General features: G+C 44.7%; 1 protein-coding gene across 10 annotated transcripts in view; it reads left to right on the top strand.

The window, feature by feature from the left end:
* The window catches only part of LOC134351041 (ankyrin-1-like), a 315,455-nt gene that overhangs the window by 114,185 nt on the left and 173,878 nt on the right, over nt 1-27,392 (top strand). For 9 of the 10 annotated variants that reach the window (XM_063057044.1, XM_063057043.1, XM_063057036.1 and 6 more), the window contains exons 3-7: nt 5,395-5,493; nt 10,524-10,622; nt 19,354-19,452; nt 23,033-23,218; nt 27,041-27,139. In XM_063057044.1, the coding sequence (XP_062913114.1) occupies nt 5,395-5,493; nt 10,524-10,622; nt 19,354-19,452; nt 23,033-23,218; nt 27,041-27,139 (582 nt within the window). The remainder of the gene's footprint in view (nt 1-5,394; nt 5,494-10,523; nt 10,623-19,353; nt 19,453-23,032; nt 23,219-27,040; nt 27,140-27,392) is intronic. The other variant, XM_063057040.1, reaches the window with a different exon arrangement.

Below are 27,392 nucleotides of genomic sequence, written 5' to 3'. Positions count from 1 at the left end.
GCCTCTGACTATCCACACGATCAATGCGTCTCATTATCTTGTACACCTCTGTCAGGTCACCATTCATCCTCTGTCACTCCAAGGAGAAAAAGCCGAGTTCACTCAACCTATTCTCATAAGACATGCTCCCCAATCCTAGTAAATCTCTACTGCACCCTTTCTATGGTTTCCACATCCTTCCTGTAGTGAGGTGACCAGAACTGAGCACAGTACTCCAAGTGGGGTCTAACCAGGGCGCTATATAGCCGCAACATTACCTCCTTGCTCCTTGAAATTGTCCTGGATGCTACGGAGGCCCATGATGGAGCTGACTAAGTTTACAACTCTCTGCAGCTTACTTCAATCCTGTGCAGTAGCTCCCACCTCCCCAATTAACATGGTTTCAGGAGACCAGAAATAATACCAGGCGAAAGTGTTAGTGTAGCTGAGGACCCGTTACACACTTTCTCATCTGTTAACAGGTTTTAGTTCCGGCTGTCCTTTTGTTTGTCAGCTGTGCTACTTACAGCCTCGTGCGTTCATCATTTCTGCCTCCAGGCAAGAAACTTAGGGAGCGCAGAGACAGAGAAAAAATCACTCAGTCAAGAACAGAAATGAAAACTGATGTTGCATTAAGAGTATTGTAAACTCCCTGCTGTTAACTTACTCAGAGAGATGTCATTTTGAAACAATGGCTGCAACTTTATAAAAACTGGTTAGGCCGCATCTAGAGACCTGCATTTGTATCTGGTCAGCCTCATTATTGGACGGATGTGGAGACTTTGGAGAGGGTACACAAGAGGTTTATCAGGGTGCTACCTGCACTAGAAGACAGGCGGTATAAGGAAAGATAGAACAAACTTTTTAAAATGTTTTCCCTCAGTCTGATGGCCCTCTCACCCTCCAACACCCCCCCCAGCCTCAAAAGCTTTCCATCACCTCCCTCTGGTTCCCCACCTCCTTCCCTTTATTCCATGGTCCACTGTCCTCCCCTATCAGATTCCTTCTTCTTCAGCCTTTGTTCTCTTCCTCCCAACTTCTCACTTCACCCCCTGATAGAAGTTTATAAAAACATGACAGGCATAGATAAATAGTTGGTATATTTTCCCCAGGGTCAAAATGTCTAATACCAGAGGATATGTATTTAAAGTTCAGAGGAGATGTAACATAAATTAACTACCGTTCTACTTCTGCATAATGTGTTGGTGCGTGGCCAAGTGGTTAAGGGGTCGGTCTAGTGATCTGAAGGTAGCTAGTTCGAGCCTCAGCTTAGGCAGCGTGTTGTGTCCTTGAGCAAGGCACTTAACCACACATTGCTCTGCGACAACACCGGTGCCAAGCTGTATGGGTCCTAATGCCCTTCCCTTGGACAACATCGGTGGCGTGGAGAGGAGAGACTTGCAGCACGGGCAACTGCCGGTCTTCCATACAACCTTGCCCAGGCCAGCGCCCTGGAAACCTTTCAAGGCGCAAATCCATAGTCTCATGAGACTAACGGATGCCTATGCCAGATGGTCTGCATCCCAGAGTGCTTAAAGAAGTAGCCCAAGAAATAGTGGATGCATTAGTGATAATTTTTCAAAACTCGTTAGCTTCTGGACTAGTTCCTGAGGATTGGAGGGTGGCTAATGTAACTTCACTTTTTAAAAAAGGAGGGAGAGAGAAACCGGGGAATTATAGACAGGTTAGCCTAACGTCAGTGGTGGGGAAACTGCTGGAGTCAGTTATCAAAGATGTGATAACAGCACATTCGGAAAGCGGTGAAATCATCGGACAAAGTCAGCATGGATTTGTGAAAGGAAAAACATGTCTGACGAATCTCATAGAATTTTTTGAGGATGTAACTAGTAGAGTGGATAGGGGAGAACCAGTGGATGTGGTATATTTGGATTTTCAAAAGGCTTTTGACAAGGTCCCACACAGGAGATTAGTGTGCAAACTTAAAGCACACGGTATTGGGGGTAAGGTATTGATGTGGATAGAGAATTGGTTAGCAGACAGGAAGCAAAGAGTGGGAATAAACGAGACCTTTTCAGAATGGCAGGTAGTGACTAGTGGGGTACCGCAAGGCTCAGTGCTGGGACCCCAGTTGTTTACAATATATATTAATGACTTGGATGAGGGAATTAAATGCAGCATCTCCAAGTCTGCGGATGACACGAAGCTGGGTGGCAGTGTTAGCAGTGAGGAGGATGCTAAGAGGATGCAGGGTGACTTGGATAGGTTGGGTGGGTGGGCAAATTCATGGCAGATGCAATTTAATGTGGATAAATGTGAAGTTATCCACTTTAGTGGCAAAAATAGGAAAACAGATTATTATCTGAATGGTGGCCGATTAGGAAAAGGGGAGGTACAATGAGACCTGGGTGTGATTATACACCAGTCATTGAAAGTGGGCATGCAGGTACAGCAGGCGGTGAAAAAGGCGAATGGTATGCTGGCATTTATAGCGAGAGGATTCGAGTACAGGAGCAGGGAGGTACTACTGCAGTTGTACAAGGCCTTGGTGAGACCACACCTGGAGTATTGTGTGCAGTTTTGGTCCTCTAATCTGAGGAAAGACATCCTTGCCATAGAGGGAGTACAAAGAAGGTTCACCAGATTGATTCCTGGGATGGCAGGACTTTCATATGAAGAAAGACTGGATGAACTAGGCTTGTACTTGTTGGAATTTAGAAGATTGAGGGGGGATCTGATTGAAACGTATAAAATCCCAAAGGGATTGGACAGGCTAGATGCAGGAAAATTGTTCCCGATGTTGGGGAAGTCCAAAACGAGGGGTCACAGTTTGAGGATAAGGGGGAAGCCTTTTAGGACTGAGATTAAGAAAAACTTCTTCACACAGAGAGTGGTGAATCTGTGGAATTCTCTGCCACAGGAAACAGTTGAGGCCAGTTCATTGGCTATATTTAAGAGGGAGTTAGATATGGCCCTTGTGGCTACGGTGATCAGGGGGTATGGAGGGAAGGCTGGTGCCGGGTTCTGAGTTGGATGATCAGCCATGAACATAATAAATGGCGGTGCAGGCTCGAAGGGCTGAATGGCCTACTCCTGCACCTATTTTCTATGTTTTCTATGTTTCTATGAACGATGGGTGTGTGGAATTCACAGCCAGGAGTGATGATGGAGGCAGATACAATAGAGTATGAATATATAGAGAAATGAGAGAATATACAATGAATATAGAGAGAAATGAGAGATATGGACCATGTGCAGACAAAAGTGATTAGTAACTAGGCACCATTAGTTTAGTCTTACTGTTAGGGTGTCTCCTGGAGTTGTGGTATGTAGCAGCTATTAATGTCCACAGCAACCAGTCTTCATAACTGAACTTGGATTGTAGATCGAGTTTAAAATGCAGCTCTGAACAATGGAGTTCTTGAAACTGCAGACTGGGATCGATTGTAAATCAAGAAACACCCGGCTGACTTGAAATGTTTGCAAATGCATGAATGCAGCCCAGAGTCCGTGGTGATTAACATTCATTTTGGGCGCCTGCAGTGTTGGTGTGAAGATCAAGGTATTTGAAGACTACATGTAATTCAAACAACAGGAATTCTGCAGATGCTGGAAATTCAAGCAACCTCCCTCCCCTTTCTAGATCTTTCTGTCTCTGTCTCTGGAGACAGCTTATCCACTGATGTCTACTATAAGCCTACTGACTCTCACAGCTATCTGGACTATTCCTCTTCTCACCCTGTCTCTTGCAAAAACGCCATCCCCTTCTCGCAATTCCTCCGTCTCCGCCGCATCTGCTCTCAGGATGAGGCTTTTCATTCTAGGACGAGGGAGATGTCCTCCTTTTTTAAAGAAAGGGGCTTCCCTTCCTCCACTATCAACTCTGCTCCACTATCTCCCCCATTTCACATACATCTGCTCTCACTCCATCCTCCCGCCACCCCACTAGGAATAAGATTCCCCTGGTTCTCACCTACCACCCCACCAGCCTCTGGGTCCAACATATTATTCTCCGTAACTTCCGCCACCTCCAACGGGATCCCACCACTAAGCACGTTTTTCCCTCTCCGCCTCTCTCTGCTTTCCGCAGGGATCGCTCCCTACGCGACTCCCTAGTCCATTCGTCCCCCCCATCCCTCCCCACTGATCTCCCTCCTGGCACTTATCCGTGTAAGCGGAACAAGTGCTACACATGCCCTTACACTTCCTCCCTTACCACCATTCAGGGCCCCAAACAGTCCTTCCAGGTGAGGCGACACTTCACCTGTGAGTTGGCTGGGGTGATATACTGCGTCCGGTGCTCCCGATGTGGCCTTTTATATATTGGCGAGACCCGACGCAGACTGGGAGACCGCTTTGCTGAACACCTACGCTCTGTCCGCCAGAGAAAGCAGGATCTCCCAGTGGCCACACATTTTAGTTCCACATCCCATTCCCATTCTGACATGTCTATCCACGGCCTCCTCTACTGTAAAGATGAAGCCACACTCAGGTTGGAGGAACAATACCTTATATTCCGTCTGGGTAGCCTCCAACCTGATGGCATGAACATTGACTTCTCTATCTTCCGCTAATGCCCCACCTCCCCCTCGTACCCCATCTGTTATTTATTTTTATACACACATTCTTTCTCTCACTCTCCTTTTTCTCGCTCTGTCCCTCTGAATATACCCTTTGCCCATCCTCTGGGTTCCCCCCGCCCCCTTGTCTTTCTTCCCGGACCTCCTGTCCCATGATCCTCTCGTATCCCTTTTGCCAATCACCTGTCCAGCTCTTGGCTCCATCCCTCCCTCTCCTGTCTTCTCCTATCATTTTGGATCTCCCCCTCCCCCTCCAACTTTCAAATCTCTTACTCACTCTTCCTTCAGTTAGTCCTGACGAAGGGTCTCGGCCTGAAACGTCGACTGTACCTCTTCCTAGAGATGCTGCCTGGCCTGCTGCGTTCACCAGCAACTTTGATGTGTGTTGCATGTAATTCAAAGGAAGCATTGTAGATACATTGTAACTATAGAATTGTCCTGCCTTTACCTTTGATCTTTAGCATATAAAAATGTCATGTAATATTGGGCCAGGAAGCCTCTTCTTTCAACTGTGTCTCCAGTACGATGCCTGCTTTTGAGGACTGAAGACTTCTACATCACCGGTTTCAGTGTCTCCTGGTGACTTCAATCATAGTCACAACAATTATGGCACAACGTTGTAGGCTGAAGGGCCTGTTCCTATATCGTACATTCCTACATTCTATGATGGCTCTCTGTGCAAGTTTCTATTAGTGGCCCACATGCATTTGTGCTAAGGGTTTCCTGGTCATTCCCCCTTTGGTCACACAATCCCATCACTTTCACGGTGTCTTTATTGAAATTGATCTGGAAGATTTTCCTCTGCATTCCCAGTTGTTCTGGAAGTTGCTCTTCTCTCAGATGTTCTAACCTTGTTTTTGTGCGTTCTGACCTACAGAATGGGCTTAATGCACTCCACCTGGCCTCCAAGGAAGGGCATGTCAAGGTGGTGTCGGAGCTGCTGCACAATGGCATCGATCTGGAAGCCGTGACAAAGGTGAGAAGGAGCCATCTGGCACTGAACTCCATGTTGCACTGGGTGGAAACAGTATTGTGTTAGAAGCATGTGCTGTTTGGTACATGAAACACATTTTGTATTGACAGTGCCACCACAGATACCATAGCATCATGGAATGGGTAATATCTATATCAAAAACAGAAAATATTGGTAAATCGGAGCAGTTCAGGCATCCACTTGGAGAAAGAAACAACTAATGGCTCTTTCCTTCTTCCCCTCTCACACCTTATCTCTTTACCTGCCCATCACTTCCTTCTGGTGTTCCTCCCCCTTCCCTTTCTTCCATGATCTTCTGAGCTGTCCTATCAGATCCCCCCTTCTCCAGCCCTTTATTTCTTTCACCAATCAACTTCCCAAATCTTTACTTCAACCTCTCCCCCTCTCATGGTTCACCTATCACTTGTACTTCTTCCTCCCCTCCCCTCACCTTCTTACTCTGACTTATCTTCTTTTCCATTCCTGATGAAGGTTCTCGACCCGAAATGACAACTGATTATACTCTTTCCCATAGATGCTGCCTGACCTGCTGAGTTCCTCCAGCATTATGTGTGTGTTGATGGTTCAGGTCACTGGGTAACACAGCACCGAAATAGGCCCTTCGGTCTAACTGGTTCCTGCCAGTTGCCCACTATAACCAGGTCTATAACCTCTCATCGGGAGCTGTCAATGTTACAAAGTACACTTATTATCAAAATATGTATGCAGTTATCAAAATATGTATGCAGTATACAACCCTGACATTTGACTTCCTACAGGCAGCCACAAAATAAAGAAGCACCATGGAACCCATTCAAAGAAAACATCAAACTCCCAAACATGCGAAATAAAAGTACAAATTGTGCAAACAGCAAAAAGCAAGTGAACAACACACAGAATATTAAACATCAAACCGGATAGTCCCCGAAAGAGTCCAGAAGCCACTGCTGAGCTGAAATATTAATGCTCCTGCTCTTTCCACAGATGCTGACTGCCCAGTTGGGTATCCCCAGTAATTACTGTTAACAGAGAACGGAGCTCAACACAAAAACAGGCTCTTTGGCCCATGATGTTGTGTTGAACTAATTAAATGCCAAACTAGTCCCTTCTGCCCACACAATGTCTTAATCCCAGTGTTCTCTGGATATATGTGTGCCTATGCAGAAGCATCTTAATTCCCTCTATCTTCCAAAGACATACCGATTGATAGATTAATTGGTCATTGAAAATTGTCCTGTGATTAGGCTAGTGTCAAATAGGAGGGTTGCTGGGCAGCACGACTTTAAGGGCCAGAAGGACCTACTCCGTGCTCTCTCTCAATCAATCAGTAAAATAAATAAATAAAACACTATTCCTGGCAACACATTCCAAGCACGTAGCACTGTCTCTGTAAAAAAAGAATTTGCTGCACACATCTCCTTTGATTTTTATCAACCTCACTTTAAATCTGTGTCCTCTAGTATTAGAAAGCATCCCCTTTGATTCCAGAGTTCACGCCCTTTAATATTCCAGTGCATGACCTTTGTTTTACCTGAGATTTTTGGACAGAGGTGGGAAGGAGATATCTTCAGCTGACATTCCCACCCTATATCCCAGTCTTCCAGTCTAACGAACGTTGAACTGACATCAGCTTTCAGTGTGCTGTGTGCTGTGTTGTGAATGTGTGTCTTGTTCCTGTGTCTTTATAATAGAGGGGTAAAGGTTTTTCACTGTAATCAGTGGAGTGATGCATCAGCGACATTTACAATACACTCACTGTTGCATTGTGTCTCAAATCAACACTGCAGAGATGATAGTGTGCACTGCTCAGACTACAGTATTGGCACTGGGCAGTGTTTATGGTAAGCAACACAGTGACATGATACTGTATTGACTATAAAGTTCTCCGAAGTGCTGCAGAGGTGGAGTGGTGTAAAGTAATGATGCATGCAATAAAGTGAAGTCAGGCTGCTGCAGGTCACTGGGGACCCTAGAATCAAAGAAATATTTCCTTTTAGAAATGAATAACAAAAATAAAATATTGCTGGTTCTATCTTGGCAGCCTTTCATTGTTTATCCTAAGAAACTCCTAAAGAAATCGAAACACTGGCGTGCTTTCTTCATAACTGCACTTACATTCTGGTCCTCCAAAATAATAACACCTAGGAATTTAAAGTTGCTAACCCTCTCCACCTCTGACTCTCAGATGAAGAATGGCACATGGATCTCTGGTTTCCTTCTCCTGAAGGTCCTTGGTTGTGCTGACATTGAGTAAGAGGTGGCTGCTATGACAATCATTTTGAATGCTATGATGAAAATGAAGATTTGGAGGATGCGATCATCGGAAACACAGTTTGAAGGCAGTCCAATATCTGCATTTGATGTCTGCAACGATTTTGTTCACGTACAGTCGATCAAATGAACTCATCAGCAGACGTGCCGACATCAGTGAATGAATTCCTCCGTCGATATCTATTGGGAACTAATACACAGTTTTATAGTACTGAAATGGTTTTGGTAATAAGATATAGGAGCAGAATTTGGCCCATCGAGTCTAGTCTGATATTTCATCATGGCTGATCCAATTTTCCTCTCACCCCCAATCTCCTGCTTTCTCCTTTCATGCCCTGACCAATCAAAAATCTATGAACTTCTGCCTTAAATATACATAAATACTTGGCTTCCACAGCTACCTGTGGCAAAGAATTTCACAGATTCTGTAGTCTCTGGCTAAGGAAATTCCTCCTTATCTCTGTTCTAAAAGGATGCCCTCTATTTGAGGCTATGCCGTCTGGTCTTAGACACTACCACCATAGGAAACATCCTTTCCACATCCACTCTATCGAGGCCTTTCACCATTCAATAGATTTCAATGAGATCACCCTTCATTCTTCTGAATTCCAGTGAATACAGGCCCAGAGCCATCAGGCGCTCTTCATATGACAAGCCATTTAATCCTGGAATCATTTTCATGAACGTTCTTTGAACCCTCTCCAGTTTCAGCATATCCTTTCTAAGATAAGGGAGGAGCCCAACACAGCACACATTACTCCAAATGAGGCCTCACCAGTGCTTTATAAAGTCTCAACATTACATTACATTTAAGTCCTCTTGAAATTAATGCTAACATCACATTTGTCTTCCTCACCACAGACTCAACCTACCAATTAACCTTTAGGGAATCCTGCACAAGGACTCTCAAGTCCCTTAGCGCCTCGGATTTTTGTATTTTCTTTCTGTTTAGGAAACCTTTTATTTCTTCTACCAAAGTGCATAATCATACACCTCCTGACACTGTATTCCATCTGCCACTCCTTTGCCCATTTTAATCTGTCTACGTCCTTCTGTAGCCTCTCTACTTCCTCAAAACTACATGCCCCTCCACCTATATTCGTATCATCTGCAAACTTTGCAACAAAGACATCAATTCCATCATTGACACATAACATTAAAAACATCAGTACACACAGACCCCTGTGGAAAGCCACTAGTCACCGGCAGCCAACCAGAAAAGGCTGCCTTTATTCCCACTCCTTCCAGTCAGCCACTGCTTTATCCATGCTAGAATCTTTCCTGTAATACCATAGGCTCATAGCTTGTTAATCAGCCTCATGTGTGGCACCTTGTGAAAATCCAAGTACACATCAACCGATTCTTCTTTGTCTATCTTGCTTGTTATTTCTTCAAAGAATTCCAACACATTTGTCAGACAAGATCTTCCCTTGAAGAAACCATGCTGACTAGTGTTCTGTATTTCATTTAACTACTTAATGTATTACTCCACTAAATGGTAGTTCGTCTTCTTTATACTTTTTAAACTATTTGCATGAAACTTTGGCAAATTGGGGCAGCCGCTTAATTGGGCCAAAATGTATGGGTCCTGATGTGTCCCAATTAGCTGGAATCTTCTGTACAATAAATTATAAATAAAAATAAATAGGAAAGAAAAAGTGTCAAAGTCGTGTTCATGGGTTCATGGACTGTTCAGAAATGTCATGGGGGCAGGGAAAAAACTTGCCGAATCGTTGTGGGTCTTTAGTTTCCTGTACCTCCTTTCTGATGGTAGTAACAAGAAGAGGGCACACCCCAGAAGTTTATGTCCTTAGTGGTGGATGTCTCCTTCCTGAGGCACTGCCTCGTGATGATATCCTCAGCGATGGGGAGCATTATTGCCCATGATGGAGCAAGCTGAGCCTACAACCCTCCACATCCTCTTGCGATCCTCTGCATTAGAGCCTCCATGTCCTGTTGTGCTGAAGCCGGTCAGAATTCCTGGGCTGATTCTGTGCATCAGCAAGTGTTACCTTTTTCACAAGGGCACTGTCAAAATGATTTACATGGGTTGTTGGGTTACTGTGGCTGTTTCATTGGGAGTCTTGGTGAAACAGACATATGGTTGCACTATGGCCTGATACAGAAACGCCAGTGCCCCTGAGCCTTCAGAAAGTAGAGCACACAACTTCACAGGCAAAGCTCTCCCCACCATTCAGTGCCACCAAGGAGCACTACCAGAAGAAAGCAGCATCTATCATCACGGACACCCATCATCCAGGCCAATGCTCTCTTCTTACTGTTGCCATTTAGATCAGGGATTCCCAACCTGGAGTCCATAGACCCCTTGTTTAATGGTATTGGTCCTTGGCATTAGAAAGGTTAGGAGTCCCTGCATTAGATACAAGAACCTTAGCTCCCCTAACACCAGGTTCAGAAATAGTTATTACCTTTCAAACATCTGGCCCCTGAGCTAATGTGGATAACTTCACTCGTCACAACTCTGAACAGATTCCAGAAACTATGCATTCACTTTCAAGGACTGTACATCTCATTTTCTCACACTCAGCTTATCTACAGTACATTTGCACATTGGTTGCTGGTCAGACTTTGCTTGTGTGTAGTTTTTCATTGATTCTATTGTATTTCTCTGTTCTACTGTGAATGCCTGCAAGAAATTGAATCTCAAGGTAGCATATGGTGACATATGCGTTCTTAGATAGTAAATTTACTTTCAACTTTGAACCTGTGAAGTAATCAGCTGTGCACCTTTTGTGTTACAGAAAGGGAACACAGCCCTACACATTGCAGCACTGGCTGGACAGGAGCAGGTGGTGAAGGAGCTTGTTGACTATGGAGCCAACATTAACGCTCAGTCCCAGGTAAGAAGCAATTGCTTTCAAAGATGCTGCATTAACTTGTGATCTCACTTACCTCCAGTTCATTGACAAGGTTTACGTGCATGTGTTTGTCTGCAGACTGCCTGGAACTGCACTGTCAATTTGCGGGACATGTCTCTCAGGGACTTGGGCTACATGTACATCTTTCTTTGTGTGCCTTGTACTGATATGTTTTGCACGTTGGCCCCAGAGGAATGCTTATTCAAGGCTGTATTCATGTATGGTTGAATGATAATTAAACTTGAATTAGATTCGATTTGAAGGTTTGGCACTCATCCTGGGGAGAAACCAATAGTCTGCATTCACCATGACAGGCTGAGTCGGTGGTGAGGAAAGCAAATGCAATGCTAGCATTCAATTCGAGAGGACTAGAAAATAAAAGCAAGGATATGATGCTGAGGCTTTATAAGGCATCAGTCAGATGCACTTGCAGTATTGCGAGCAGTTTTGGGTCCCTTATCAAAGAAAGGATGTGCTGGTATTGGCGAGGGTCCAGAGGAGGTTTATGAAAATGATTTCGGGAATGGAAGGATTGATGTATGAGAAGCATTTGATGGCTCTGGGCCAGTACTCACTGGAGTTTGGAAGAATGAGTGGGGGATCTAATTGAAACCTATCAAATATTGAACAGTTTGGATAGAGAGGATGCAGAGAGAATGTTTCCTATAGTGGGGAGTCTAGGACCAGCTGGCACATCCTCAGAATACAAGGACATCGCTTTAGAACAGAAAGACGGATTTATTTGCCTAGAGAGTGGTGAGTCATTGGAATTCATTGCCAAAGATGGCTGTGCAGACCTAGTCATTGGGTATATTTAAAGAGGAGGTTGATAGGTTCTTGATCAGTAAGGGCGTCAAGGGTAATGAGGAGAAGGCAGGAGAATGGGGTTGAGAGGGGTAATAAATCAGCTATGATGGAATGGTGGAGCAGACTCAATGGGCCTAATACTGCTCCTATATCAAATGGTCTTCTGGTCTAATCTTGTGTCAGAGCATTCTCAACAACTACTTCCATTGCTCCTGAATTTCATTTCTGTTGTATACCATACATCAGCACTGTCTCAACAGAATGAACCAATTTTTCAAGTTGTATTTCTCCAAATATAAATGTATCATAAGCACTGCACTGTCTCCAAAGCCCAGACACTGAGTGGTCAAGGTGAGTTTTTATGAACACTTCCTAACTGTTATGTTTGTTCTTGATAAAAGACAAACTACGCATGGGTTTTAATGTTAGCACATATTTATTTACAGAACACTCTAGTCATGGCTTCAGCCTGACACGAACGCATGCAACTTGCTCACCCACATCACTTCTGGTTCCGGGTGAATTGCCCACATTGCACGCTGAAAAATGAAGTTCTTTATTATGTACACACATAATAACACATCTCTCTCCCCTTTAAAGAAAATCCAAACACAATACTATGTCCTCATAAACCTGCAAGAAACAATAGTGCTTTCCAACAAAGACATTTGCATTAACTTCAATAGTAATGAGTAGATACAGTCCCTTCTTCACTCATCAACTCTCAATCAATCTCTGATGATCCTTTTTGGTCTGCTATTTGTTTCCACTGATGTATTGATTTCCATCACTGCATTAGTCTTTCTGAGAACTCTGATCAACATGTTCAGTTGTTTCATATCCTTCTACCAAGATCATATCTGTTTGTCCTTGATATTGTTCTTGCTGTGTGACTATAATTTCACTCCACATGCCTCACAATGGAACCCTGGATGTGATCAGTGAGTCTTTACACAAGTTCCAACTGATTCTGTGTCAATTCACAGAGCTCCTTAGCTGCATATCACGCAAGGGGTGATTGACAAGTTCGTGGCCTAAGGTAGAAGGAGTCAATTTTAGAAAACCTAGCACATTTATTTTTCAACATAGTCCCCTCCTAGATTTACACACTTAGTCCAGCCGTTGTGGAGCACACGGATCCCTTCTTTGTAGAAGTCAGCTTCTTGGACCTCCAGAAAGTGTCCACAGCAGGTGTGATTGATAAGTTTGTGGCCTAAGGTAGAAGGACATGAGTTATACAGCTCTCATTACATGCACGTGCAGTTCAACTCTTTGAGTGATTATGCAGAAAGTTTGAAGTTAATAACTCATCTCACTGGAAGTCAATGAGAGACAGATTTTGAACCAAAACTGCATGATGTGGAAGCAAGACTAGCGTCTTCTTCATCATGATCACTTTATTTATCACTGGCATCCTGACTGTTATGCTGGTGCAGCTGGTATGGATGTCTATGGAAAGTGGAGTTCTTGTGCTTCTCTTGCATAACCTCTGTGGAGCTCTCACGGGCGCTGTTACGAGTTTCTCGAGTTACGTCAGATAAGCATCTGGACTCCTCAAAGACATCTGCGTGCTCTTCCATGAGCGAAGTGTGGTCACCTTTGTCTGTGAAGCCACTACGAAAGCTCGTTCCATCAGGTCGAGCTTAGTTTTCAGCAATCACTAGGTGTGCCTTTCGGTTCTGCTCCTTGTGCTTGAAGGTCACTATACAGCCCCCTTTTACTAGAACATTCTCTCCAGTGTAGCCTGTTACTTCTAATTTCACTGGCTAAATCTCGCTCTTTACTTTGAGAGTCTAGTAATCGCCCATGGACAACAGATTCACCTGGGCTCTGGTGCAACTTGAATGGAATTCACAGTCACTGGAACAATCCATCCTGTCTTACCAGCACCAGCAGTCTGCAGAGAATCTGCAAAGACTTCCTCCATTTCCTTAGCGACAGTGTGCACCTTTCTCTTGGTAGCTCCAGCTTTGCAGTACTTTGCAAAGTGATCCTTCTTCCCACAATTATTGCAGGGCTTTTCATAAGCAGAACAGCATTTGCTGTTTGAGCCTACCTCTTTGCTTAGCTGTTGCTTTGGGATCTGCCCCTCTGTTTTCACAGCATGCACGGTTGTTTCTGCCCTGTGCAGTGCGTTAGCCTGAGATTGTGTGGTTTCTGCTGCCCTGCACGTATCCACAGCCTTTTCCAGCGTTAAATCTTTTTCGTGGAATAATCTTTCCCTCGGCCCGTTAGTTGAAGTTCCACAAACTATTTTGTCCCTAACTAGTGAGTCTCCCAAACCTCCAAACACACAGGACTTACTCAGTGGCTAATCTCAGCTAAGTATTGGTCAAAGCCAAAATTTTGTGTCTGGTCACAGGAAAACAGCTTATCCCTTTCAAACATGATGTTTTATTGGAGACAAAATACTCCTCAAATTTTGTCATCAGAGTGTAAAATATCAAAGCTGCCTCATCAATTTGAAAGCTGTTGTAGATGTCCAAAGCCTCTTCACCAATTATATGTAGAAAGATAGAAGCTCTCAATTTTTCGTCCACGCCGCTGGCTCTGCTCACATCTAAATACACACTTTGTATATTGAGTTGCTGTTTGAAGCGTTTGCAGTTATCTGTTAAATTGCTCGTAAACTGCAGAGGTGCGGGAGGACTTTGCTTATCAAGACTGAATTTTCGGCCTCTCTCAGTATTCTCTTGGTGAATCCGATCAACTTCGGCAGCTTCAGGACACAATGTGCTCTCTGGCCGGCAACGACTCTCTGTCGGAACCTAGCGTGTTCTTCTCAGTTGCTCGTGGTATTAACTTACGCTCCATGTTTAGTCCTCACGCTGACTTCTGACACCATGTTATGTTTGTTCTTGATAAAAGACAAACTATGCTTGGGTTTAACAGTAGCATATATTTATTTACAGCACCCTCCAGTCATGACTTCAACTTGACACGAGCACGTACAACCAGCTCGCCTACGTCACTTCTGGTTCTGGGTGGACAGCCCGCATTGCACACTGGGAACTGAAGTTCTTTATAACGTGCACACGCATAATAAGACCATAAGACAAAGGAGCAGAAGTCGGCCTTTAGGCCCATTGAGTCTTCTCTGCCATTTTATCATGAGCTGATCCATTCTCCCATTTAGTCCCACTCCCCTGCCTCCTCACCATAACCTTTGATGCCCTGGATACTCAGATACCTATCAATCTCTGCCTTAAATACACCCAATGACTTGGCCTCCACTGCCACCCATGGCAACAAATTCCATAGATTCTCTGGCTAAAAAAATTTCTTCGCATTTCTGTTCTGAATGGGCGCCCTTCAATCCTTAAGTCATGCCCTCTCGTACCAGACTCCCCCATCATGGGGAAACAACTTTGCCATATCCATTCTGTCCATGCCTTTCAACATTCGAAATGTTTCTGTGACACATTTATAATAGCACACTAATGGCATTTGATCACCTTTTCTATTCCAAAGCTGCTGTGCAGAGATTCTGGCAGACAGTATTCTGATGTTCTTGACACCTTGTAGTCACCTGTTGCACATACATTCACTCTGAACCTCGCAAACCAAATGGTTTCCAACCACAGCAGAAGTACTTCAGTTCCTTTTCATCAAATCTGTCACTTCACACTTACTGACAAAGAATTCCATCTTGCAATTTTAACCAATTCCCGTGTTAACACATTAACAATCATAAATAATATACAGTTAGTTTAAGGGAATTATTTTGTCTGGGTGGAAAAAGCTTTACCTTCATCTACTTAATCAATGTGTCTATGTTCTTTAGCTTTATCTATCAAAACCATATTGATTAAGACTTGGCTTTTTAGCTGTTAAAGGAGCATTATTTATCTTTAAAAATCCATTTAATGCAATTAGTAGTCAGCTCGTGTGTTTCGCTGGTCGATAAACAACCTATTAATTGCAAAGATCTGCAGTGAAAGGACAGCTAATGCTGTTTCTGGAAAGCTGTGCTTTAAAGCTAACACTGCAGAGATCAGGAGTCCTTCATTTGAGGACAGGATATACATTTCATGTGAGTACAATCAGAAGCAGTACTCCCCCCTCCCCACTTCTCCCTTTTTCTATTCCCCATTCTAATTCCCCTCTTACCCTTGCCCTTCTCCTCAGCTGCCCATCCCCTCCCCCTTTCTCTGATGCCACTTTCCCTTCCCTTTCATCCACTGTCCACTCTCCTCTCCTATCAGATTCCTTCTTCTTCAGACCCTTACCTCCTCCACCTTTCACCTTCCAGATCCTCATGTCATCCCCCCCACCCCCACTCCCCATCCATCTTCCCAGTCACCAGGCTTCATGTATTTACTTACTGATGTAGAGTACAGTGTGGAATAGGCCCTTCCGGCCCTTTGAGCCATGGTGCCCAGCAGTCCCCCGATTTAACCCCAGCCTAACCATGGGACAATTTACAATGACCAATTAACCTACCTACCGGTGCACCCTGAGACTGTGGGAGGAAGCTGGAGCACCTGGAGGAAACCCTCACAGTCGTTAGGAGACCGTTGAAACTCTCTACAGGCAGTGGCAGGAATTGAACCCGAATCGCTGGTACTGTATAGCGTTTGCTAACCATTACACTACTGTGCCGCAATATATCATCTACCAGCTTGTCGTCCTTCCGTCCCCCACCCCCACCCCCCGATCTTACTCTGGCTTCTTCCCCCTTCCTTTCCAGTCCTGATTAAGGGTCTCGGCCCAAAAACGTCAACTGTTTATTCCCCTCCATAGGTGTTGCCTGATCTGCTGAGTTCCTCCGGCATTTTGTGCGTGTTGTGCTGGCCTTCCAGCATCTGCTGAATCCCTTCTGCTCCAAAGCAGTACGAGCCACCTTGGGGTGAATTGAGGAAGCAGTTCAAGTTCGAGAGCTGGCCTCCGTACTTCAGAGAAATGCCCGTGAATGCAAATAAGCGTCCATTTCTATCCCAAGTTAGACCCAGAATAAATAAGACAATAAGATACAGGAGGAGAATTGGGCCATTTGGCCCATCGAGTCTGCTCTGCCATTTCATCATGACTGATCCATTTCCCTCCTTGCCCCATTGCCTTATCCAATCTTGTTCTGCCAGCAGATGTACATGATGGACTGGTTACATGGCATATTTTCACATTGTTTTATTCCATCTAACGCTCACAAGACCAATAAAACTCACGGAAGTGACAGGCTTCAGGGATGGCTGTGAATGTGGAGTTTTAGGGGGAAGTAGAGAGAACAATTTGTGAGGAGGGCCAATACAAAACTGGACAGGGGTTTGAAATTTCTGTGGATGAGAGACTGTCAGAAAGGAGAACATGTCCAGACGGGATGTTCATAGAAACAGACAATGCAGAAACAGACCTTCAGCCCTTCAAGTATGACCTATCCATTATGCTAATGTTATTTAATTCCTATTAACTCCCCTGGATTCTATTGCCCCACCTGTAAGTTAAGGAGAATCTGGGACCAGAGGGTTAAATGAGCAGCACTGAAATGGAATTTCTTTCGCCGGGGTATGGTGACTCTATAGAATTTATTGCTGGAGATAGTTGTGGAGGAGGCCAGGACACTGGGTATATTTAAAGGTTCTTGGTTACAAAGGGGCATCAAAGGTTATGGGGAGAAGGCAGGAGAATGAGGCTGAGTCAAAAAATAAATCAGAGCAGTCTCAATGGGCTGAGTGGCCTAATTCTGCTCGTATGTCTTATGGTCTTATAGGGGCAATTTACAGTGGCTGACTAACCTACCCACCCACATATTTTTGGGATTGGGGAGGAAACGGAATCACCCGGGGGAAACCCACAAGGTCACAGGAAGAACATGCAAACTCCATATGGACAGCAGCCAAAGTCTGCTCTAAACCAAGATGCTGCCGAGATCGGAAAGCATAGATAGGTTGAGCAAGCTAGGGCTTTTCTCTTTGGAGCGAGAGGTGATTTGATAGAGGTGTACAAGATGAGAAGAGGCATAGATCAAGTGAATAGCCAGAGACTTTTTCCAGGGCAGAAACAGCTAATACAAGGGGGCATAATTTTGAGGTGATTGGAGAAAAGCACTGGGAGATGTCAGAGGTAAGTTTTTCTGAATATAGAGAGTAATGGTTGTGTGAAACACCTTGCCAGGGGGTGGTGGTAGATGCAGATGTATTAGGGGCATTTAAGAAACTCTTAGCTAAACACAAGGATGATAGAAAGATCATCTAAAATCATGTTGGCTGGCACAATGCTTTACAGTACCAGTGACTCAGGTTCAATTCCCACCCCTGCCTGTAAGGAGTTTGTATGTTCTCTCAGTGACCATGTGTTCACTCTGGATGTCTCAGTTTCCTCCCACAGCTGGTAGGTTAATTGGTCATTGTAAATTGTCCATTGATTAGGCAAGGGTTAAATCAGGCGGTTGCTGGGTAGCGTGGCTCGAAGGGCTGAAAGGGCCTATTCCATGCTGTATCTCAATTAATTAATGAATAAATAAATTAATAGATAGATAAAGAAATGGAATGTTATGTAGGAGGGAAGGACTAGATTGATCTCAGAGTAGGTTAAAGTCAAAGTTCAAAATAAACTTACTATCAAAGTACATATCTGTCACCATATACAACCATGAAGTTCATTTCCTTGTGGGCATACTCAATAAATCTATGGAATGATAATCATAACAGAATCAATGAAAGACCACCCATCTGGGGTGTTCAACCAGAGTGCAGAAGATAACAAACTGTGCAAATACAAGAAGAAATGGTAACAATAAATAAATAAACAATAAACATCAGTCAATACAACAATACAGCATTGCTGACCAAAGGGCCTGTACTGTGCTGTAATATTCTATATTCTGAAGTCAGGTTACAGGTGCTATGAGGCAACACCTCTACCAGGTTTGGCACCATGAAACGGTGAGCTTCTGTACACTGGGCATTAACAGCTGCCACCTTTAGTCCTTGAAAAACAAAGAATCTTTGTTGTTCAGTGTCATCCGAGTGAGGTTTCAGCCGCTAAGCGTGCCCTGCACACGGTGTTTAGTGGTGGACAATTCAACTGGAGTGGATAATGTACAGTTCACACATGGCATAAGAGGAGTGAATGTTTGGGCTGAATTGTCAATTTGGGTTGAGCCTTGGCAATTTACTTGCAAGCATTTTGCCTCCATGCAAGGAGACATCGTCAATGTGCTGTCGATTGTGGTATGCCCTCCGAGTGCTCGGCCTTTATAGACTTTTCAATCATCTGATTCAATGTCATTCCAGAAACCCAACTGTGATGTGGGGTGGAAATCTCTTTGCTGGTTGGCTGTGTGGCGAACTTGTGGTCTGGAATTTTGCCCGCATCAGCTCATAAACAGGATCGTTTGTTTATGCGTTTGTTTACAGAATTGTTTGTGGAAAACTATGCTTCCAGGAATTCTCTTGCATGCAGCGTGTTCGCTTGCCCCCTGACTTTCACGGATGCCCCTTTGAATTTGGGCCCCTCTCAATCTTCATGGGTAGAGACTAGGGAGAGTTGGTCATGTCACTTTACAACCCGCTGATGTTCATGATCCACAAAGTTCACTACACGGCCAATCAACAATGAGATCTCCCCCCACCTCCCCCACATCAGGTTTGAGTTTCTGGAATGGCGTTGAATCAGATTATTGAAAAGTCTATAAAGGCCAAGCATTAGGAGGACACACCACAACCATCATCGCACTGGCGATGTCTCCTCACATGGTGTTTGCAAATTGCCATAGAATAACTCAACCCAACCATCAACCACCTGAGCTACACATCTTCCAAAAATGAATGAGTGTATGCCTGGCAATGAGGTGGAGCTGATAATGATGAACAGATGATTAGTTGCCACTGTATAAGAGCAGGGGGGTGATTCATTTAGCAGTTTGGTGGCATACCTGATGTTATCTGTACTGCTTGTGCCCACACAGAAAGGATTCACTCCACTTTACATGGCAGCACAGGAGAACCACCAGGAGGTTATGAAGTTTCTTCTCGAAAATGGCGCCAGCCAAAATATTGCAACTGAGGCAAGTCCAGATGCTCCATTCGAGAATGGTCCCGCCCCTGCCTTGGCCCAGTCTGAGGGTGGGTACCAGGAGCCTGACACAAAGAGGCCTCTACCTCCTCCAACGTCTTAGAGTCATGAAGTTATAGAGCACAGAGACAGGCCCCGTGGCCCAACTCGTCCTTCACAACCGGGTTGCCCAGCTGAGCTAATCCCATTTACTTGCATTGGTTGCCTATATCTGCCAAGAAAATGGTTGAGTCAGACTTATTAACATCATTTAAAAGACATTTTAAAAACACATTTCCCACCCTGCAAACCGCCTTTTCCAAAACCTCTGACTGGAAAGTGCTAGGGGTCTATTAAAATTAAAACTCGACATCATCATAAAAGTTCCTCTCCCCAGGCAGCTCATCTGATCAGCCATTCTAGTTAGCTCCCCACCCCCCCCATCTATTACGTCAGTCACTGCACTACATTGTAAACAGCTTAAACCACTGTTTGCAATGCTGTTTATATTGTAAATACATGCCATTATTTTTGTAGTTATGTACATTTTATTCAATGCCATGCTTTAACCTCTAACTTATTTTTATATAATTCTTTATTCTTCAGAATAGCTGAATGTTGTTGCTTTTTGCATGTCACACCAACACCCACAGCAAATTCCTGATACAGAGTACTGTGCGAAGGTCTTAGGCACATAGAAAACCAGGGTGCCTAAGACTCTTGCACAGCACTGTAGTAATTTTATGTATTGCACTGTACTGCTGCCTCAAAACAAAACAAATTTCATGACAAATGTGAGTGATGATAAACCTGATTCTGATGTGGGTCTCTATTGTGGACGGCGAGTGGGAAGGGGGCAGGGAGAGGGGAATCATGGTTGGGAGAAGGGTAAGGAGTGGGCACCAGGGAAACATTCTGTAACGATCAATAAGCCAATTGTTTGGAGTCAAATGCCCTTGCCTGATGACAAAGGACTAGATGTGTCTGCACCTGCGCCAACCAACCTCCCCCCAAACATGCCACTTCTTCTCTGCCACCTACCCCACACCCCTCCTGTGGCTCTCCACCCTCACAATTTCCAACATCCTTTGCTATTTAACTATTTATGGTTTTATTACTATTTATGGTGCAACTGTAACGAAAACCAATTTCTCCTGGGATCAATAAAGTATGACTATGACTCCTGCCAGATTTACAAACTCGCCCGTCACTCCCCATTGACAAATACAGTACCTTGTAAAAGTCTTAGGCACCCTAGCTATATATATATATGGGCCTCAGACTTTTGCACAGTACTGTATGTGGCAAGTAAAGTTAATTCTCAATGTTTCAACCTTTCCTATTCATGCATATTTCCAAATGTTTTTTAAATCTTGTTACCAAGTCTGCCTCAACCACTTTCTCCGTCATCTCATTCCATATACTGGCCCTCCTCTGCATGAAAAGGTTTCCCCTCGGGTCCTTTGCAAATCTTCCACCCCCACTTTAAGGCTATGTCACCGAGCTGGAAAGGATGCAGAAAAGATTCACAAGGAGGCTACTGGGACACGAGGAGGCTGGATAGGCTAGGACTTTTTCCCTGGAGTGCAGAAGGCTGAGGGTGAGCATTTAGAGTTTTAAAAACAATGAATGGTGTGGATAGGGTGAAGGGTCACAGTCACGAAGTGATGGAAGGGAAAGAATTATAGAGTCATGGAGCACGACCACATTGAAACAGGCCCATCAGCTCATCTAATGACCCTGCCAACCTGTTTTTCTCCCTAGTCCCATCTACTCGAACCCAGACCATAGCCCTCCCCTCACATCCAGGTACCTATCCAAATTCCTCTTAACTGTTGCAATCGATCCCACATTCACTACATCTGTTGGCAACTCTTTCCTCACTCGCACCACCCTCTGAGTGAAGAGGTTTCCCCCTCAGGTATCCCTTAAATATTTTACCTTTCACCCTAAATCTATTGTCTCTAGTTCTAGCCTCACACAACCTGAGGGGGTGAAGTCTGCATTCTATCGATTCCCCTCATAATTTGTATAAGATCTCCCCACTTTCACCTATGCTCCAGGGAATGAAGTGCTAACCTTTTCAAACTTTCCCTGTGCTTCGGATCGAATCCTGCATCAGGACACAAGACACAACTTTCTCATTTCCATCTTCCCCTGCCTTCTTATTCTGACTTCTGCTCCATTCCTTCCCAGTCCTGATGAAGGGTGTTGGCCTGACAATTTATACTCATCCGTGGAAACTACCAGGTTCGCTGAATTCCTCCAGCATTTTGTGTGTCGTGGTCAGGACTATAGATAGGATAGTTTCAGAGGGATATGGACCAAATGGGACAAGCTCAGATAGACATCTTGGTCGGCATGGGTGAGTTAAGTCAATGGGCCAGCTTCCCTGCTGTACATGACTAGTATTGTACCAATACGAAGATGGTTTCTGTTTGAAATAATTGGATATCAACAAATGCAATGGTGCGTTCATTTTGAGTGGACTGGAATATAAAAGCAAGGATATGATGCTGAGATTTTAGAAAACATTTTTCAGACCATACTTGGAGTATTGTGAGCAGTTTTGGGCCCTATGTCTAAGAAAGGATGTACTGGTGTTGGAGAGGGTCCAGAGGAGGTTTGTGAGAATGATATCAGGAATGAAAGGATTAATGAGAAACATTTGAGGGCTTGGTGCATGTACTCAGTAGATTTTAGAAGAATGAAGGAGAAGATCTCATTGAAGCCTACTGAATGTTGATAGACCTAGATAAAGTATACATGGAGAGAATGTTTTCATCAGTAGGAGGGCCTATGACCACAGGGCACAGCCTCAGAACAGAAGGACCCATTATGAGAAGGAATTTATTTAGCTAGAAGGTGGTAAATTTATGGAATTCATTGCCACAGACAGCTGTGGAGGCCAAGTCATTGGGTAAAGAAGAGGTTGATGGATACTTAATTTGTTACAGGCAGAAGATGAAAGAATGGGGTTGGGAGGGAAAGTAAATCAGCTTTGACTGAATGGTGGAGCGGAATTGTTGGGCCAAATGGCTTATTTCTGCTGTACTATCACGTGGTCAAAGACATCAGTGATAGACAATGCATTTCCCTTTCCCTTGCATTGTTCATTAGTTCAATAGTAACAATTAATATCAGATAAGGTATACAATAATACAACTTGAAATTCTTGTTCTTCACAGACATCCACAAAAATGAAGAGTACATCAAAGAATGAGTAACAGTGAAAACATTAGAACCCCCAAACCCCTCTATTCCTTCCCTCCTATACACAAGCAGCAACAACGCATTGACTTACCCCCCCACTGACTTCAGCAGCCTCCACCCACCCAGCAAGCAATAGCAAAGTCCCCGGAAAAGACCATGATCTGCAGTACAACAAAAACTATTCGTTCATCCGACAACTCAACGTACCCCTCTCTCTCTCTCTCTCTCTCCCTCCCTCTCTTTCTCTGTCTCCCTAATAAAGGAACAGAGAGGTGTCACATGGCGAGAGGGGAGACTGACAAGACAAAAGGAGTTCCGCATATTTCTCTGTATAAACTAGCACCTCGGTGGTCTCACGGTTTGTTTCTGTGTTGTCCCAGGATGGATTCACCCCCTTGGCCGTTGCACTACAGCAGGGGCACGAGAACGTGGTGGCTCACTTGATAAACCACGGGACGAAGGGGAAGGTGTGCCTGCCTGCCTTGCACATCGCTGCACGGAATGATGACACACGGACTGCAGCTGTCCTCCTGCAGAACGACCCCAACCCTGACGTGCTGTCCAAGGTAAGCGTTTGCCTGTCCTGATGAAGGATCTCATTCAGAAATGGCCACTATTTATTCTGCCTGAATTGCTAAGTTCCTCCAGCACCTGGCATGTGTCTGCTGGCTGCCTGGAGCCCACTGTCAGACAAGTTGTAGAGGTGCAGTGCTGTGAAAAAGTCTTAGGCATATATACAGTATATGGTACTAAGACCTTTACGCAGTATTGTAGTAATTTTATGTATTGCACTGTACTGCAGCCACAAAAAAAAACAAATTTCATGACATATGTTTATCATGTGATGATAAACCTGATTCTGATATGGACTGACTCTGTTGTGGGCTGAGTGGGAATGGGGCAGGGAGAGGGGAATCATGGTGGGGAAAAGGTGAAGGGAGAGTGGAGGGAGTGGGAAGCATGAGAGACATTCTGTAATGACCAATAAACCAATTGTTTGGAATCAATTGTCCTTGCCTGGTGTCTCAGGGCTGGCTGTGTCTGCATCCACACCACCACTCCTGCCCCTGGCACTCCTTCTCTGCCACCTGTCCCACACCCCTCCCATGTCACTCCACCCTCACCATACCCAACATCCTTTGCTCCCTCCAGATTTACAGACTTGCTCTCCGCTCCAAGTTGACAAATACCGTATTGGGCAAAAAGACTTAGGCACCCTAGCTACATATACTGTATGTGCCTAAGACTTTTGCACAGTACTGTAGAAATCCTCATTCAAAAAGGACTTTGTGTTGTTGAATGTGGAGATAATATTGGCCTGAGAGTTCAGAAGTCGAGAATGAGGAGCAAATCTTGTGGTTATAGCCATTTTATTACACAGTCATAACAATAAAGTAACAGTAATCAGTTCAGTCTACTGTAAGAACTGAAGAAAGAAGAAAAGGAAGGAACAAGGAAGTTGTGTTGAAAGTTTAAAGTACATTTATTATCAAAGTGCATATGTATGTCACCATATACTGTACAACCCTGAGATTAATTTTCTTGTGGACGTACTTAATAAATCTGTAGAATAATGACCATAACAGAACCAATGAAAGATTGCCCAACTCGGGTGTTCAACCAGAGGTCACCTTATACTGAAAACTAACTCAAACCAGACAGATATGGAAATTCCTTGATAAGAGCAGCCTTGAGAATGTCAGTTTACTCTACTTGGCAAAGAACCTGCAAAATATACAGAATCAGCTACACGACAAATTACTAAAAACCCACTGAACATTTACAGACAAACTTGTGATTACCTGAAGCAAACACAAAGAAAGTGTACAAGAAAAATGGCAATTTAGATCCTCATCCAACAGTGTGCACTGAAAGAATTTGCAGAGCTATAGACCCAGCTTGTACTCTTTCACCCCTCATGTGGTCTCACCTATCACCTGCCAGCTCGTACTCCTTCCCCCTCATGTGGTCTCACCTATCACCTGCCAGCTCGTACTCCTTCCCCTCATCTGGTCTCACCTATCACCTGCCAGCTCGTACTCCTTCTCCCTCACCTGGTCTCACCTATCACCTGCCAGCTCGTACTCCTTCCCCCTCACCTGGTCTCACCTATCACCTGCCAGCTCGTACTCCTTCCCCCTCACCTGGTCTCACCTATCACCTGCCAGCTCGTACTCCTTCCCCTCATCTGGTCGCACCTATCACCTGCCAGCTCGTACTCCTTCCCCCCACCTGGTCGCACCTATCACCTGCCAGCTTGTACTCCTTCCCCCTCACCTGGTCTCACCTATCACCTGCCAGCTCGTACTCCTTCCCCTCACCTGGTCTCACCTATCACCTGCCGTCTTGTACTCCTTCCCCCTCACCTGGTCTCAACTATCACCTGCCAGCTCGAACTCCTTCCCCCTCACCTGGTCTCAACTATCACCTGCCAGCTCGTACTCCTTCCCCCTCACCTGGTCTCACCTATCACCTGCCGGCATGTACACCTCCTCCTCCCCCACAGCTGCTGTCTGTGAAGAGATCGTACATTCTGTCCATCACTATGTGGGTTTCTTCCAGGTGCTCCGGTTTCCTCCCGTATTCCAAAGACGTATAGATTAGTAGGTTAATTGATGACAGGGGCATAGTTGGGCAGTGTGGCCTTGTGGACTGGAGGAATCTGTTACTGTGCTGTATCTCTAAACAAATTAAATGAGTTTCCAAGGTTATCTGCAGAGGCAGTGTAAGAGTTAGGAATGGTGTTACCCAATCCTGGTCTCCTGAAGCTTGCACTTTGGGAATTGATGAGGATTTTTTTCAGAACTGGGCTACCATCCTTATTCCCAGTCAAGGAAGTGAGGAAAGCCACGTGAAGAGTAGTGGGGAGGGGCATTGTGGTCTTCATTTGTACTTGCAGAGTACAATGGCATTCTGGTGTGTTAATGGACGATTAAGCAAAGGGCTGGGCTAACTAACCCCAATACGAGATGGCCTGCGTTTAATGTGATGGGAGATATTTCAAAGGAGATGTGCTGGGCAAGCTTTTTTTAAACAGAGAGTGGTGAGTGCCTGGAAGAGGTAACTATAGCTCATGATAGAGGCAGATATGACAGTGGTGTTTAGGTACCGGTAGGCACATGAATATGCAGAAAGATATGGACCACATGGACACGGAAAAGATTAGATGTCATTCCCGTAATTCACTTAGCATGAAAACATGAGACAAAGGGCTTATTCCAGTGTCGTACACCAAAGACACTCACAAATTTCTACAGACGTAGATCTGCAGAGTGTTCTAACTGGCTGCATCACCATCTGGTATGGGGGGTGGGGGAGCTACTGCACAGGATCAAAAGAACCTGCGGAAAGTTATGGACTTAGTCAGCTCCATCATGGGCACTAGTATCCAGGACATCTTTAAGGAGCGATGCCACAAAAAGGCACATCCATCATTAAAGACCCCCATCACCCAGGATGTGCCCTCTTCTCATTGTTACCACCAGGGACGAGGTACAGGAGCCTGAAGGCACACACTCAACGATTCAGGAACAGCTTCTTCCCCTCTGCCATCCGATTTCTTGTTGAACATTGGACCCATGAGCACCTCCTCACTACTTTTTTATTTCTATTTTATATATATACTTATTATATAAAGCTGCTTCCACAAAGACAACAACTTTCATGACATATGCCAGTGATATTTAACCTGGTTCTGATCTTATATAAGTGTGTGTGTGTGTGTGTGTGTGTGTGTGTGTGTGTGTGTTAGGAACCCTTTAAGAATTGTGTGTGTGGCACATGGTCTGGCATTTGTTATGCTGTTTGTTGAGTATTGATGGACTTTAAGAAAAGCACAAGAGTTTCTGCAGAAGCTGGAAATATTGAGGAACACACACAAAAAGTGCAGTCTTGGCCTGAAACGCCGACTGTTTATTCCTCTCCATAGATGCCGCCTGACCCACTGAGTTCCTCCAGCATTATGTGTGGGGTCCTTTAAGAAGTGATTCAGAGGCTCTGTCCTTGTTGAAGGTCTTTAGGCAACAACAACAGCAGAAACGCACCCATGATCACCACAGTCAGCCACTTGAAGTTATTGATGGTGTTGACAACATTCCAATGTGGAGATCTTTTCTGACTCCTGCATTCCTTGTGGTTTGCCTAGACCATCAGCATCCCACAGGATCCACAAGAGCCCATATAACTGCTTCTTTGATGCCAGGTCTACACTCAATTATGGATAAGAGTGCACTCTGGAAGGGATGGGTGAGGCTAATGGGCCATTACATCTAATTGAACACAGATATTTGCTCTAATGCTTTGCTCTGGCAGACATCGGTAATGACTGGGGTGTCTCTGCTCCTGCAGCCTCACAAGATACTGAGACCTGCTCTCCGTTCTCATTTCAGACTGGCTTCACTCCGCTCCACATCGCAGCACACTATGAGAATCTGAACGTGGCTCACATGCTGCTGACCAGAGGGGCCAACGTCAACTTCACTCCCAAGGTAGGTCCTAGTGGGAGGTTTGGCTCTCTGCTGTCTGTGTGGTATTCCTCGGACTTCTCATTGCCCCACCACCACCCCTCCCCCTCCCTGGCTGCTGCCCTTCATTGGGTGGCACAATATTGTAAAGTTTTACAGTGCCAGCTATGAGGATTCAATTCCCATCGCTGTTTGTAATGAGCTGAACATTCTGCCTGCGATGGCGTGGGTTTCCTCTGGGTGCTCCGGTTTCCTCCCACATTCCAGACACATGGGT

Source organism: Mobula hypostoma, chromosome 8 (genome assembly GCF_963921235.1).
Source record: "Mobula hypostoma chromosome 8, sMobHyp1.1, whole genome shotgun sequence".
Classification (NCBI taxonomy): Eukaryota; Metazoa; Chordata; class Chondrichthyes; order Myliobatiformes; family Myliobatidae; genus Mobula; species Mobula hypostoma.
The sequence above is the reverse complement of the archived record's forward strand: the minus strand, read 5'-3'. Positions and strand labels throughout refer to the sequence as shown.